General features: G+C 47.7%; 8 protein-coding genes across 8 annotated transcripts; 4 read left to right on the top strand and 4 right to left on the bottom strand.

Moving 5' to 3' along the window:
• Nucleotides 1–48: 48 nt before the first annotated feature.
• Nucleotides 49–1,095, top strand: SFK1 (Sfk1p; the record flags this gene model as incomplete). The annotated part of the gene is made up of 1 exon (XM_037285018.1): nucleotides 49–1,095. The coding sequence occupies one exon, from the start codon at nucleotides 49–51 to the stop codon at nucleotides 1,093–1,095; it is 1,047 nt and encodes a 348-aa protein (XP_037140914.1).
• A 271-nt stretch (nucleotides 1,096–1,366) lies between these two features.
• Nucleotides 1,367–4,030, bottom strand: HG536_0G00960 (uncharacterized protein; the record flags this gene model as incomplete). Its single annotated transcript, XM_037285017.1, has 1 exon — nucleotides 1,367–4,030. The coding sequence occupies one exon, from the start codon at nucleotides 4,028–4,030 to the stop codon at nucleotides 1,367–1,369; it is 2,664 nt and encodes an 887-aa protein (XP_037140913.1).
• Nucleotides 4,031–4,575: 545 nt separating this feature from the next.
• HOF1 (formin-binding protein HOF1) lies at nucleotides 4,576–6,486 on the top strand (the record flags this gene model as incomplete). The annotated part of the gene is made up of 1 exon (XM_037285016.1): nucleotides 4,576–6,486. The coding sequence occupies one exon, from the start codon at nucleotides 4,576–4,578 to the stop codon at nucleotides 6,484–6,486; it is 1,911 nt and encodes a 636-aa protein (XP_037140912.1).
• Nucleotides 6,487–6,546: 60 nt separating this feature from the next.
• CSE4 (centromeric DNA-binding histone H3-like protein CSE4) lies at nucleotides 6,547–7,170 on the bottom strand (the record flags this gene model as incomplete). Its single annotated transcript, XM_037285015.1, has 1 exon — nucleotides 6,547–7,170. One exon carries the CDS (start codon nucleotides 7,168–7,170, stop codon nucleotides 6,547–6,549), a length of 624 nt encoding a protein of 207 aa, XP_037140911.1.
• A 388-nt stretch (nucleotides 7,171–7,558) lies between these two features.
• Nucleotides 7,559–9,034, top strand: ARP9 (Arp9p; the record flags this gene model as incomplete). Its single annotated transcript, XM_037285014.1, has 2 exons — nucleotides 7,559–7,588; nucleotides 7,679–9,034. 2 exons carry the CDS (start codon nucleotides 7,559–7,561, stop codon nucleotides 9,032–9,034), a joined length of 1,386 nt encoding a protein of 461 aa, XP_037140910.1.
• Nucleotides 9,035–9,114: 80 nt separating this feature from the next.
• RCH1 (Rch1p) lies at nucleotides 9,115–10,398 on the bottom strand (the record flags this gene model as incomplete). The annotated part of the gene is made up of 1 exon (XM_037285013.1): nucleotides 9,115–10,398. One exon carries the CDS (start codon nucleotides 10,396–10,398, stop codon nucleotides 9,115–9,117), a length of 1,284 nt encoding a protein of 427 aa, XP_037140909.1.
• A 516-nt stretch (nucleotides 10,399–10,914) lies between these two features.
• IMP2 (endopeptidase catalytic subunit) lies at nucleotides 10,915–11,466 on the top strand (the record flags this gene model as incomplete). Its single annotated transcript, XM_037285012.1, has 1 exon — nucleotides 10,915–11,466. One exon carries the CDS (start codon nucleotides 10,915–10,917, stop codon nucleotides 11,464–11,466), a length of 552 nt encoding a protein of 183 aa, XP_037140908.1.
• A 112-nt stretch (nucleotides 11,467–11,578) lies between these two features.
• Nucleotides 11,579–13,300, bottom strand: MIH1 (putative tyrosine protein phosphatase MIH1; the record flags this gene model as incomplete). The annotated part of the gene is made up of 1 exon (XM_037285011.1): nucleotides 11,579–13,300. One exon carries the CDS (start codon nucleotides 13,298–13,300, stop codon nucleotides 11,579–11,581), a length of 1,722 nt encoding a protein of 573 aa, XP_037140907.1.
• Between the last annotated feature and the right edge of the window lie 200 nt (nucleotides 13,301–13,500).

Here is a 13,500-nt window from a genome sequence, read left to right as displayed (position 1 = left end):
GTAGTGGCTCGAGATGGGAAAGCGTAGTCGAAATAGTCTTGCAGGCAGATGGAGAAGAGGAGGAGGAACATTAGTCCCGGTAATTATTTCTTTCTAGTGCCCGTCATCGGGTTCATACCATGGTATGGTATGCTTATAGCGATGCTGATATGTTGGGCGGGACAGGGCCGTCCCATCTATTGGTTTATGCATCAGCCGCAGTCGGTGGTGTACATCTCTGACATTGGGGCGACGAATTTGAATCCGCTGTTCATAGCAGGTGCCGGGTGGCAGGGCCTGTTTCTGGTGATCACGGTGGCATGCGAGTTCTACCAGAGGTCCGGGTACTGGCCGTTCAGGCTGCGTGCGGACTGCAGGACCACCGCAGACGAGAAGTCGGAGAACGGGCTCTCGTTCAATTCGATGAAGTCGCAGTACAGCGATCTGCTCGAGTCCTCGCGGTTTTTGATGCCGCCCTGGTACACCAGGCACGAGAGAAATCTGATCTTTGCAGCGTTCGTGAACGGGCTCATCGGCGAGCTCGGGCTGTTATTCTGCAGCATATTCACAACCGCCAAGTATCACCACGTACACATCTCGATGGTCACGGTGTTTATCGTCTTCATGCTGCTTTGCGTGTGCTGCAACATCGCAGAGTACATGTCGATGGGCAGACACTATGCGATGCTGCATCCTCTGGCGTCCCAGGGCGCCGCGACGGTCACTCCCGCCGATCTCAAGTGGTACCAGTGGAGCGGTCATGTTTGGAACAAGTTTACCATCAGCGGTGTGACCAAAATGGCTTGGCTGGCACTGGCTATTGTGTGGGCGATCTGTTTTGGCGCCATCAACGACGACTCAACCAGTGCCTGCTTCGAATGGCTGCTCGCGTTCTGGTTCGGCCTGTATTTCATCATTCTCTCGGTCGACTTCTATCTTGGTGGCAGATACAAGAAATCTCGCTACTTCCGTCACGTCCAAACTTTCGCCGGCTATTATAAATACGACGAGTTGCTGGCGTCTACCGTTTTCCATCGCGTTTCAATACCTTCGCAGGACGAGGAAGCCATCTTCGTGGACGCCGATGCTCACCCATCGGTATCGGTGGTTGCCTAGAGTAGATTCATTGCATACTTTCATCTCCAGAAACACCACTACCAATTGTGCATACTAGTACAAGTGCTTATATAGGATCGGCAGTATCCATGTACCATAGATAGTTCAAGGCATTGATCTCCACGTGTATGTGCTGTTTTGTTGAAGAAGCCATGGGCAGTCTAATAAAAGGTAAAAAACAATACAATAGAATATACGAAAGATTACGAAAGAAATATTAAGTTTTTAAAGTCCTTGAAGTTGGATCTGAAGAACGACTCGAGCGGTGTGATCACTCGAACACTTCTTGGAAGTAGCTGCTTCTCTTGTTCGCGCCACTTAGGTCGTCGTTCCGGTCTGTACCGCTCAGATCGGGAACGTCTTCCTCGTCTTCGTCTTCTGAGTCGTCCACCGTAGGGCTCTCTGTGCTTTTGCCCTTTTTCTTGCCTGCATCCTGCTGCGCGGCGATGCCGTCTTGCGAAAAGCCACTAAAGGTGGGTTGGAGTTCGTGGCCAGCATTGGCTGCGGTGCCCGAGGGCTCAGCAGTCTTGGCTGTTTCCGCAGGTTTGGAGATCTCAGGCTTTTCCGATTTCTGTTGCGACTCTCTTCTCTTTCTTGCCCTCGCAGCTCCAAGGAAGAATTTCTCCGACCAAGAAACATCGGAAGACTTGTCTCCCTTGGCCGGATGCTCAGATAAGGACTCGGGAATCCTAGCACTGACGTCGGCAATTGATCTTACAGAAGCAGATGGGGCGGGGCCTTCGAAGGCTCCGAGGTCTAGGTGGCGGGCTGGCTTGACTCCCTCCGATAAATTATCTTCATCCGCCTCGTCTTCCTCGTCAAGATCGGCTCCTACAGGGCGCGTTTCGGTCTTGCTGACTGCATTCTTCTGTTGAGCAACGTAGTCCTCCGAACTCATTCCGAGTAGCTCCTTCACTCTGTCTTCATCGATTGCGGTGTCACCACGGGCTTCCGCCGCCTCTCTCATGGCATCCAGCATGTTTAGCTTCTCCCTTTGCAGTTCGATTTCAGTCTCGTTCAACCGGCTCTTGCGCTCATTGACCAGAGCATCCACCTCCAATTGTCTTAGGCGTGCCTGTTCTGAGGAGATGGCTGCTTGTTCCTTAGCTCTGTTGGCTAAATTGATAACATTCTCATCGATATCTGATCTCAGTTTCTGTTTCTCGGAGTCAAGGTTTTGTAAATTCTTGAGTTCCACGGCCTGCTTTTCATCGTTGGCTTTGATGCCTCTTTCATACTTGAGTAGCAGAACGCCGTGAGCATCGATGGAGGTGCGCAATTTCTCGATCTCCTTTTGAATACCGGATTTTTCTTCAAGTAACCTTGCATGTTCCTTCTCGGCAGCGTCTAGGGCATCATGATAAGGTCTCAGTAATTCCTCTTGTTCCTTGCGGGCATCTTCTAAATCTTTCTTGTTAGTCTCGCCAAAATTAGCCAACACCAGAGCGACCCTCTCATCTTCCGATTTCAGTTTTCCTTCCATTTCCGTTTCAAATTCCGTCTTAGCCTGTTTCGTTCTAGCCAGCTTCTCCTCCTTATCTGCAATTTGTTTGTCTTTCATAGCAACAAGCTCATTATAATCCTTGGTCGCCTTTTCTTTGTTTTCCTCCTTTTCCCTTTCGTGCCTTATATTAGTGTTAACGACAATTGTTGCATTGTTACGGATCTTGGTGTGTTGCATTTCCAACCAGGCTGCATATTCCGCTTTGTGAGCTTCCGTCCTCTCCTTTATATCCAGATCTGTCGCTCTTTGGTCTTCGGCTCTTTGAGTCACTTCACCCAACACCGGGTTGATCAGATTCTCCGCAATGTCGTTCACCTCATCAGGCGATAACCATAGGCCACCGCCCATGTTTATCTTGTTTTGATAAGGTGCCATCTTTTGAGCGTTCTTGCGTGCCATTTCGCGTGCCGTTTCGACTGCCGCTTTGTTATATGCTTCATTACCAAACAGCTGCCTATGAGTATCCAACGCATCGATTGCTTTCAATTCCCTGTCAGCGTTTTCCCTTGCCTTAGCCAACACCTGTTGCGATGTCAACTGACTCAAATACTGCTGTCTTCTCTTTTCTCTGTCCTGGAACTCCGCGTCCATCAGCGAGCTAGGATCGACGTCCCTGACAGCATATGCCGCCCATTCCGCATAATTCTGTGGGTCCGCCTCTCTCTCGATAGCGGCGCTATCGATCTTGGCAGAAATTTTCTCTAGAGTATCCTTGCTCAACTCAAAGCTATTCCCTGCCGCTTTCCCAGCGCCGCCAGTCCTTAGCCCGTACGAGAAATTCTTGCGCTCCGGCGATGTCCTATCATGAATCCTTCTCTCAGCCTGCCTTTCGGCCCCCGAAAGAACCTTGGACATGTTCAGAGGCTTAGGTGCTGGATTCACTTTCTGCTCGTTGAAAGTAGCACTTGCACCCAGTGCGTGAGTCGCTGAAGATACCGAGTGCAATCTATCGCGACCTGCTGCACTGCTGGACCCAGCATGAGCACTTTTCGTGACTTTCTTCGTCGAAGCTGTACTCGAAGCAATAGAATAAGCCCTAGTGGCAGCCGATTGCGATCCCGCGTGAGACTTTTTAACCTCTACAACAGGCGCAGGCTCCACGCCCTTCAGTCCAACCTTGGTTGCGGCGTGTGCCGCTCCCGGGTCTACAAATAGTCTCTTGTACGCATTGATAGTGATTTTATTTTCGTTTGCCACGTTGGCTGCTCTACCAGAGGCCTCCTTTGGTTGTGCCACACCTAAGGAAATATTGGTAGCAGGCGATTGATAAACCCCGTATTTTAACTTGGCCCTGTAAAGAGCTTCTTTGCTCAACGGTTCGCCTGAAGTCTGATAAACTGAACTACTCATCTTCGTTTCTCTTCTCACCTCATGATCATCCTGTAAATCCCCATAGCGATCACGCTCCTTGACGGCAGACACCAAAGACATACTTCCCTGATTTTTACAAACTCTGAGCCCTTTAGTAAGAACAACTTTCTTGGTCAATGAGCGGCGGAATTCCCAAAGGACCTCAACAGAGAATTGTATATATATGCCACCCTTCAAATGCTAGCAACAACTTGCTCCAATTGTCTCTGGTTAGGATTGATTGAAGACTATCTGCCAGCTCGAAGGGCGATGATTCCCTACCAGTTGGCCCTTGTTCGACACCCCTTTGATACGGCTCGCTTCCTTGCTGCCGGGCTTCCCACGAGCCTTTCTAAGTCCATGACCCTTTCTGGAAAGCAAAAAATTGCGCTCTGCAGGCGATACTGTGGAGAACAAAATCGGCCAGGGTAATTAGACCCAAACAGGACGGAGTGTGGCCGATTCGGGAGATATGATTGCCTGCTGCCCTAAGCGGAAAAAGGTAAACAGTTGGGCTTGGCGCTCGAAGAGTAATACGATCTACCAGTCCAATAGGTAGTCTCAGAGGCCTGGGAACTAAGTCATCAGATTTTTAAGCGGTTCAGAGTTGGAGAGATCTGGAGGAAATGAGAGATCAATCAGGGCAATTGCCTTTGTTCTATTCGTCTAAAGCTAGTGCATGCTTAAAGGATTCACGTACTGGCGTTATGAGCTACAGTTATGAACTGTGTTTCTGGGACCCTAACGATAATGGGGTAAACGTACTACTGCAACATATTTCGGCGGGTATCAAGTCCTGCGGGACAATGGTAAGCTTTTTCAAGCAGCGAAGCGAGTTGGAGAAGGATTATGCTCGCCGGCTGGGTGCTATGAGTAACAAGCTGGTGTCGGATATGGAGGAAAATCCAGAGTATGGGCGCTTAAACGATTGTTTTCGAACGGTGGTAACTAACGAGCGGGCTAGGGCACAGGCGCATTCGAAACAGAGCGAACTGCTGTACCGACAGATATACAGCGATGTGAAGGCGTTTGCCGGGAAGATGCAGGCTCGTTACACGACGTTGAGCGGGAGGATAGAGAATCTGAGGGTTGACAAATACAACAAGAGAAAGGGCTGCGAAGACTTGACGAAAAAGCTGGAAGAAGCTGAGCTGCGCGCCAGGGATCTGCGCCTGAACCAGAACAATGTGATCGGGAGCAAGAAGATCGAGCAAAATAGGCGGGAGCTGGCTAAGTGGGACAACAACAGTCGAGAGATCAGCCTGCAGTTGGATGTGCTGACACAGGAATACCGGGCATCTCAGAAATACTGGTTCAAAGAATGGGCAGACATAAGCGGCCAATTGCAGGAGATGGAAACGGCTAGAATCTCCTATTTGCAGTCAAAAATGCAGCAATTTGCCCAAGTCACGCTGGAGACTGCGCTCTTGGAACAATCAAAAATGGACTCTCTAATGAACCAGCTAGCGACTTTCACGCCCGCTGACGACATTGCAGAGTTTTCAAGCGACTATGGCACTGGCAGGCTTAAAGAAAAGAGGAAGGCGACTGGCGATCTGGCAGTTCACGACATTTCGAGAAGCAAGAAAGACCTGCATGCGGAGAACATCAGAAAACTGTCGTCCCAGTTGCAAAGACAAACGCTAGGGGACTCAAGGAACGACAAGCAGCTGCCTTCTCCGAAACTTCAACGACAGGAAGAGATAGGCACAAAAAGGGTCCCCAAGAATGAGCTATCTCGCATTGAAGAGCCAATTTCAGCAGATCTTAAAGAAAAGTTATCACCTTCTGCTAGGCATCAACAACAAAATCGCCAAGGAACGTCTCCGTCCTCGTCTGCCTCCTCGTCTGTCCCTACAGACTTCACAGCACATGTGAAGAATCGCCACAGCATCGACTCTATGGCAACTTCAGTGAGTTCCATGGCGAGTAGCATAGATGAATCTCAGAGATTCGCCAAATCTTGGAACTCGTCAAACAGGAAAAGAAAATCCATGAGCCATTTGCATCAGGAGAAGGCTCGTGAGGAACAACTGGGATCTTCCCTGGGACAGCACAGCGAGGGAAGCTTGCAAAATGGTTCACCTGTACTCAGAAACCCCAGTGCCGACACTACTATTATGAACACAAACTTAGCAACACAGCAGAGCGTTAGACGCAAATCGATGGTGCTGCAAGATTCCAGTAATCCAATAGAAGATGCTCTTTACGAGATGGAGAGGATAAAGAGTATGGGAAATAGTGTATTCGCCGGTTCCGATTCCCAACTAGGACGCGTCAGAGATAACGGCATCACCGTCACTCTACCAACGGTGACCAGCCAGGGTGAGCCGGTTATTAGATATGCAAAGGCGATTTACCCATTACTAGATAACGATGCAGCCGAGCTCGCTCATTTTGACAAGGGCGATTACTTGCTTCTCACGGCTATCATAAATGAAGATTGGTTCAGAGGTGAGGTTTACGATAATAACTTCATTGCTGGGACCCATAAGAACGGGTTGATTCCATACAACTTTATCCAGCTACTGAATTAGCGCCAAAATGGAACCTCCCTTTGTAATATTAGTTGACGTGCATCTGTTAAGTAGTCTTCTTCACAGAAACTGACCTCTTATCCTTCGTGCCAGTTGCATATCTTTCCTCATTATGGTGATTCTTCTTGCATGCAGCGCCAGGAGATTCGTATGCTCTAGCAATCCTACAAGATACGCTTCGCTCGCCTCCTGCAACGCCAATATTGCCATAGACTGCCATCTCAACTGTTGATCCTCGGTGGTGAACTGGTCTGTTACCTCTTTCACCAATCTTGCAAAGGGAATCTTGGAGATCAGTAGCTCAGTCGACCGCTGATATTTTCTTATCTCGTAAAGGGCCAGTTCACTCGGTGTATGCCGTTTGTGCGACACGACCTTCTTCGCGTGCCGTACTCTCTTCCTTCTCTGCTGCCCTCTTTCTGCCTGGAACTGATGTGTCTCCTCATTGTTCCTGACATAACGATGCTCCACGGGGACATCAAGCGATTGTTCAGGCAATCGCTCGTATCGCCTCCTATCTTGCTGTCTCCTAAGCAATTCTCGACGCTCTCTGTTCCTTCGAAGTAGTGATAGAGCCCGTTCGTTGATCCTCTCCTGCTCCACCGACAACCGATTCACATTGCTCAAAGTCCTGGCTCCTGTGTCACTCTGGATTCCCCTGCTTTCCAATTGTCTGAATTCCATCTAGCTGGTCCTTCTAGTTCACCTGCTTACTGCTTGAATGCTTAATTCAGTCGAATCTCTTCATCCGATGATTTTCGCGTTCCTGATCTACGTTGCCAAGCCTTATGAAACATAATACACCACAGCAATAAAACAGCCTGAAGCGGTCCAACACGCCGGCACTCGAATGAACCCTGATAATGTATAGCATAGCATAGCAGACACGATCAACAATGGGACCCTGCAATCACAATGAGCCCAGTATGTGCTAATTGGCGGTATTGATCACTCTGTACGACTATATTAAGTCATTTTCCACCTTGAAGGGCTCAAAGTTGATGGACTTTTAAGCAAGAACAGTGACTCTAGTTAGACATAAGATTGGTAGAAGAGGCCCTCAAGTTTTCCAATGGCCCTCTTCAGACTGGATAGTATACTGGTATGTTTCGGGCGTTGCCATTGCGCTAGAGTTAGAGCTGTTTTTTTACAGGAAAGTTCACTAGAATGTGCTTTGCTAACATTTTCTTAGATTATTTACCCACGTTCAGGAACCACCTTAGTCCAGTTTGGATTACAGGATGACGTTTTTACCTTGCCAGATTTAGAGATTCCCACGGTAGTTTACAGAAGCAAGAAATCTGATGGTACTGTGTCTTATCACAGCCAGGCGGGCGAATCCCGGGAAGAAGTGAGGCCAATTGAAAGAGGGTCAATTACAGATCTAGATGCATTTTTAGGGTTTTTGAAACTGGTATATGTGTCGATCTTGCATGACGTTTCGTCGAAGAAGCCAGAAGCCTTTGAGGGACAGCTGTCAAATATTCCATTATTGCTAATGGCTCACCACTCGTGGTCGCAATGCCAGTCCGAGACCGTCACTCAGTTTATTTTCGAGAGTCTGCAACTCAAGAACGCATTATTATTGCCCGTGTCATTGGCTTCTTCCTATGCGATGGGATCGCTACAGAACTGTTGTGTCATAGACATTGGGACAAACCATACCGACGTGATTCCGATCATTGATTACACCCCGCTAGCCGCATTCACGTCATCTGTTTCCTGTGGCGGGCAGCTGATCAATGATCAATTGAATAAACTTTTGCCCGATCTTACAGCTGAACAGATAGAGGATTTGAAAAAGTCGCCCATCTTTGAAGTGCTGACGGAAGATGCGAAGAAACTTTCGGCATTTGATTTCCAGGAGAGCTCAGAGACAGACGAAGGTGCATTGGATGTTGCCGCCATTGTTACTAGCGGCCGTGACACGCGTGAGATACTGGAAGAAAGAGAACGTCAAAAGAACGAGAAGAACGTGTCAAACGCCCAGTTAGAATCGAATACATTTACTGATAGACATGGTAACGTTATAACGGTGGGCAAAAGCAGGTTTCAGGGCTGCGATCGACTTATAAAGATGATTTCTAACAGAGTGGGTAAAGCGCTGGATCAGATTGATGACTTAGTTAAGCTTCGGGGCGTTTGGGAGAATATTATTGTGATTGGTGGCACATCTGCTATTCAAGGCTTCAAAGAGGCTTTACTGGCTCAGTTGATCGATGATTTTCTGAAAGTAGAACCGGAGGAGGAAAGGCAGAAGAGAGAAAAGGAAGCGATGGGCGCCTTGTCCTCAAAAAGAAAGAATAAGTTTATGGGAACCGGTTTCATTTCAAATGTTGAATATGTGCAGGCACCTAGCGTCATCAAATTGGCCAAGAACCCTGAATATTTCCCCGAGTGGAAAAAAAATGGTTACTCGAAGATCGCCTTCCTGGGTGCCCAGATTGTGTCTAAACAAATCTTTACCCATTCCAAGGATACCTTCTACATGACGAAGGATAAATACGACACCAAAGGTCCTGCCGCTTTGTGGGAAGTAATGTTTTAAAGTGGATTTGTAATTAATATTATGTATTAGAATTGTGCTTCAGGTATAGTAACCGATGGCTTTTTTGAACAATTTATGGGTTAATCTGAGTCGGTTTTTTGACTACCAGAGTCGAGCTTTGGATCCTCCCCAACTTCGTGGTGTGATAGCCCCGCTTCTATATCTTTTCTGGTATTATCTTGATCTTCCGGTTGCTCATCGCGGCACCATCTCCTGAAGAAAGGAACGAAGAAACCAGCCACGATGACTTGTTCGCTTTGATAGAGCACTAATGGTACCAGTAGTTTACCTAAATGAGATTTATCATCACCATACTGGGAGGTGACTAGCGAGACACCCAGAGCTGCAGTCTTGGCAGCACCACAGAACATTATGCAGACAGTGTCTCTTTTGTTGTAGTAGAATGGCCGGAATAACTTGTACGAGTAATAATACAAAGCAGAAGATTCCCCTTTGATGGGTTCCACGGCAAACAATTTGATAATGAAGTAAGGCCTTGCCACTAAAAAGCAGATGCCTGTAAATAACAAATAGATGCCGAAGTTGAAGAAGCAGACAAAGATGATGCAAAGGCTCGAGACGCTAGTGAAAGCATCCTGCTTGAACGCGGTAGAAAATGAACTGAACATGATCAGAAGAAGCATATAGGAGCCAATCTTCAAATGGTATTTTCTCAGAAACCCGATAACTATGCTCGTTGGCTTGGGCAATACATTCTGAATAACCTGACCAACGAACAATGGAAGGAAAACAGAAAGCCCGACTTGCTTCATGACTCTTCCATACAGTGCGCCGATTCCCTCCCCACTAGCTGGATTAGCAAAAGAGAACGGGTCGTTTCTTAGATACATTTGCACTAGCGCCGGCGTAATGAAAGCGCCGAGCAGGTTCCCAAGGAACACTTCACAGATGCACAGAAGATCATTTCCACCGGCGTTAGCGGTCATAATGACGTTGGAAGCCACCGTAGTCGGACATGTAGCGGTCAATATGAGACCTACAAGCACCCAATCATCAATATTACTATCATCTGCCGCCTTCACGGCGCAGCAGAAGCCGAACACGATCGATGACGTGATCAGAAAGCTGATCACTAAGATGGTTAGATGTGCTCTCCAATTGCCCATGTTTGCCATCAGTCGAGCCGTCTTCATACTCAGACCGCTCTCGAGGAAGATGCAAGCAACAGCCCCATATCCAATACTGTATTGTGCCTTGATGAGTCCACCGTCAGCAGCAAAATTCGGTGCAAATCGAGCAATGACGATGAAAATGGCTAGACAGTAAAGAAACCATTGTCCTTTCAAATACTCCGTCACCGGATGTGTCCATATCCTTGCAAATGTATTCTTTTCTACAACCATTGCCGTATTTCACCTCTCCCGATAAGGCCTGGTTGAGACGAGCTACCTGACACTTATCACAAATTGTAGTCAGCAATAATTCAGAGTTGCTCAGTTAAATCCCACGGCTTCTTTCAAATGCAAAACTGATTGGTCCTCTTGGCTTTAAATAACGTCACTTATACTTTACTGGAAAACTATGGGCTGCGAAGTCAGACGCCAAGCTGTAATCGATAGAAAGACGTTCCGCCGGCTGACGCCCGGCTCATGAGTTGTAAAAGTCTTGCTGGCACATATGCTGCTCTTCACGGAGCTTCTGTCGTTTATTGTCTCCAATTGACTCATCGTATCAGTTAACCTAAGCTGACAACGTAATTGGCTCGAGAATGGCTACTTCCAGGAAGAGTATCATCCGTTGGTGACCTCCGCTGCACATTCTTTGCATCCAGCTACTGGAAGCTACCGACAAGCGAAGCGAGTCAAGAAAGTGGTTGTTGCGTAGCCAGACATCGTTCGCTCTATAAAGGTATAGTATCGATGTGGCAGCCGTTACGATCACTACTCGGCGATATGTCGCGAAGTTATGGGTTAAGGCTTTCATTGGTTACGCTTTCTTGGGTTCCCGTGGTGATGACATTCAATGACGACATCTGCTATATCGCTAGGGTCGATGGGTCATCGATGAGGCCAACTTTAAATCCCGATGAGAGTGCTTCTTCGACGGATTGGGTGCTGCTGTGGAAATTTCACTCGTCGAAGGCGCAATGCTTGAACCGGGACGACGTGGTGTTGTTTAAGTCGCCGCTGGATCCCTCCAAGACGTATTGCAAGAGGATCAAGGCAGTACAGTACGACTCTGTGCTTACCAGACACCCGTATCCGAAGGAAGTGGTGCAAGTTCCAAGAAATCATATCTGGGTCGAGGGCGACAACGTATTCCATTCTGTGGACAGTAATAACTTCGGACCGATCTCCAACGGCTTGGTGATAGGTAGAGTGGTGAAGGTGATATGGCCGCCTTCGCGATGGGGAGCCGACTTGAAATTAGCCACCGGACGGCATGACATTCTGACAGCCAAGTCCGACTAGACTTTAGAAGTACGAGTTATCCTCGCCAAGGCGCCTTATTAATTTACTTAGCGAGGTGTCCTGTGTATCTAAAACTAATGCAATTAATGATAAGATGAGAGAGAAAAGCTTATTAGATCTCTTCTTCCTCTTCTCTGAGTACGTTGGGAAATAATGACTTTTTGATGGGATTGAGCGCGGAGGTTTCGTTGACGTTGCCAGATTCATTATGGTTGTTGGTGGGCGTGCTAATAGTGCCCACGGGCGTGGTGAACGTACTATCGTCCTCTTCGAAGCTGTAGCAAGAGTCTCCGTCCAAACCATCCATCAATAGCATCCTGCTTGTGCTTAAGTTCGGGCTGGAATTGATGGAGAGGCGGCTGGCAGAAGAACTGTCGTCACTGTTACCGAACAGATTGTCGTTGCTGTAGCGTGAAATCGACAGTTTCGGTGGAGCCTCGTATTTGAAGCTAATAGATGCAGGGTGCTCTGGTTTACCGGAGCTGCTGTTCTTTTCTCGGTGGCTCTGCTTGATGCTCGATCTGCTTGACACCGAGGTTAATTTGTGGAGAGAACTGTTTCTCGACAGCATTTTTTTCGAATCGTATCTGAATCGGTCCAGCTCTTGATCGCGGCTGGCCAAATTCTCAGATGAATCCATCCCCACGTACCTTCTTGGAAAGCATAAGCCGGGAAACTTATCAAAGAATCCCTTGTAACCTCCGTCGAGAACCAGGATATCAGGGTAGAATAGTGCTGGGTAATTTTCATGGTTTAGCATTCGATCACAATTCCTTAGATGAGATGCAAGTATAGGACCCCTGTAGGAGCTAAACTCGCAATGGAATATGAGCAACGTCGCCATTTTTTGATCATTATGGATAAATTCTTTCTCCAGCTCCTCTCTAGAGGAAACATTCAAAGCGTTGCAGATGTGACCACCTTTAAACTCGTATTCAAATCGACAGTCAACAACTTGATACGAATCATAGTGTGATTTATATATCCCATCTTCAATTATGCTTTTCAGGGTTTCTGCGGAAATTCTGGGGAAATGATCGCCCGCTGAACCATCATGATTGTAGTGGGGTATGCCGGATTGCGTTATCATTGAGTGGTACGCTTTGCGAGCAGGCGCCGCCGGCTGGAGCTCCTCTTGCTGGGCGGAAGCCAAGTCTCGATGACCTATTGAGTTCATCCTATGCAAACTTGCGCGACTTCCTCTCAGAGATTTACCTTCACGCTTACTGATTACCGCATTGGCGGGGCGGGTTGTGCGACTTCCACCACTGCCTACGCTGTTATGACTCGCCTTTCTCTGAGAATGAGATCTAACGATCTGAGGAGGAAGGAGATTGTGTAGAAAGATATCGTCTTCATCCATCTCAATTCCGTTAGGGGATCTAAGCGATCGCTCGGTAGAATTGCATCGGCTCAAACTTAGGGTTGGCGAAATTGCGAGCGGCCTGTTTTGTAAATCCGAACTTCCCAGTTCACTCAGCCTATTTCCTTCCTTCCACTGAGCTGCCGGGTCCTTCCTTGGCGTTGGAGATAAGCTACCTAGAGATTTTCCCACCGCAGTCGACTGCCTTGCAGCCCTAATGCTCACAGGCGAAGTCTCAATTCCAGGAAAATATTCATCTGCTGATCCTTGTGATGCCCATCGCCGTTGATTTGAGAAGTCGTGGTGATCTTCGTCCTGCAAGTGGTTTTCCTCGGGCTTTTTGGGTTTCTTCAATAGCGAATGTATGTTTTTAAAGATATTTCGTTCACCTTTGAAAGAGTGCCCCAGTGTCATTGTCCGGAATATAGTTGTTTCCTTCTCACCGGATTCATGATCTGCTAAAATCTTCATCCCTTGGCAGATGAACCAGTTCAACCAGCACTTCCAGATAAACCACAGATCAAGTACAAATGAGCAAAAGACCAGTAACGCGGTCTGATTCACAGAAATGTAGGAATCAACTCCAGAGCACCCGAAGATTGGAAGAGAGGGAAACCAAAGTTCTGGAGGTCCAATGGTATATTGTGATCTGAGACGCACTTATAGAACTA

This window comes from Torulaspora globosa, chromosome 7 (assembly GCF_014133895.1).
Source record: "Torulaspora globosa chromosome 7, complete sequence".
Taxonomy (NCBI): domain Eukaryota; kingdom Fungi; phylum Ascomycota; class Saccharomycetes; order Saccharomycetales; family Saccharomycetaceae; genus Torulaspora; species Torulaspora globosa.
The sequence above is the reverse complement of the archived record's forward strand: the minus strand, read 5'-3'. Positions and strand labels throughout refer to the sequence as shown.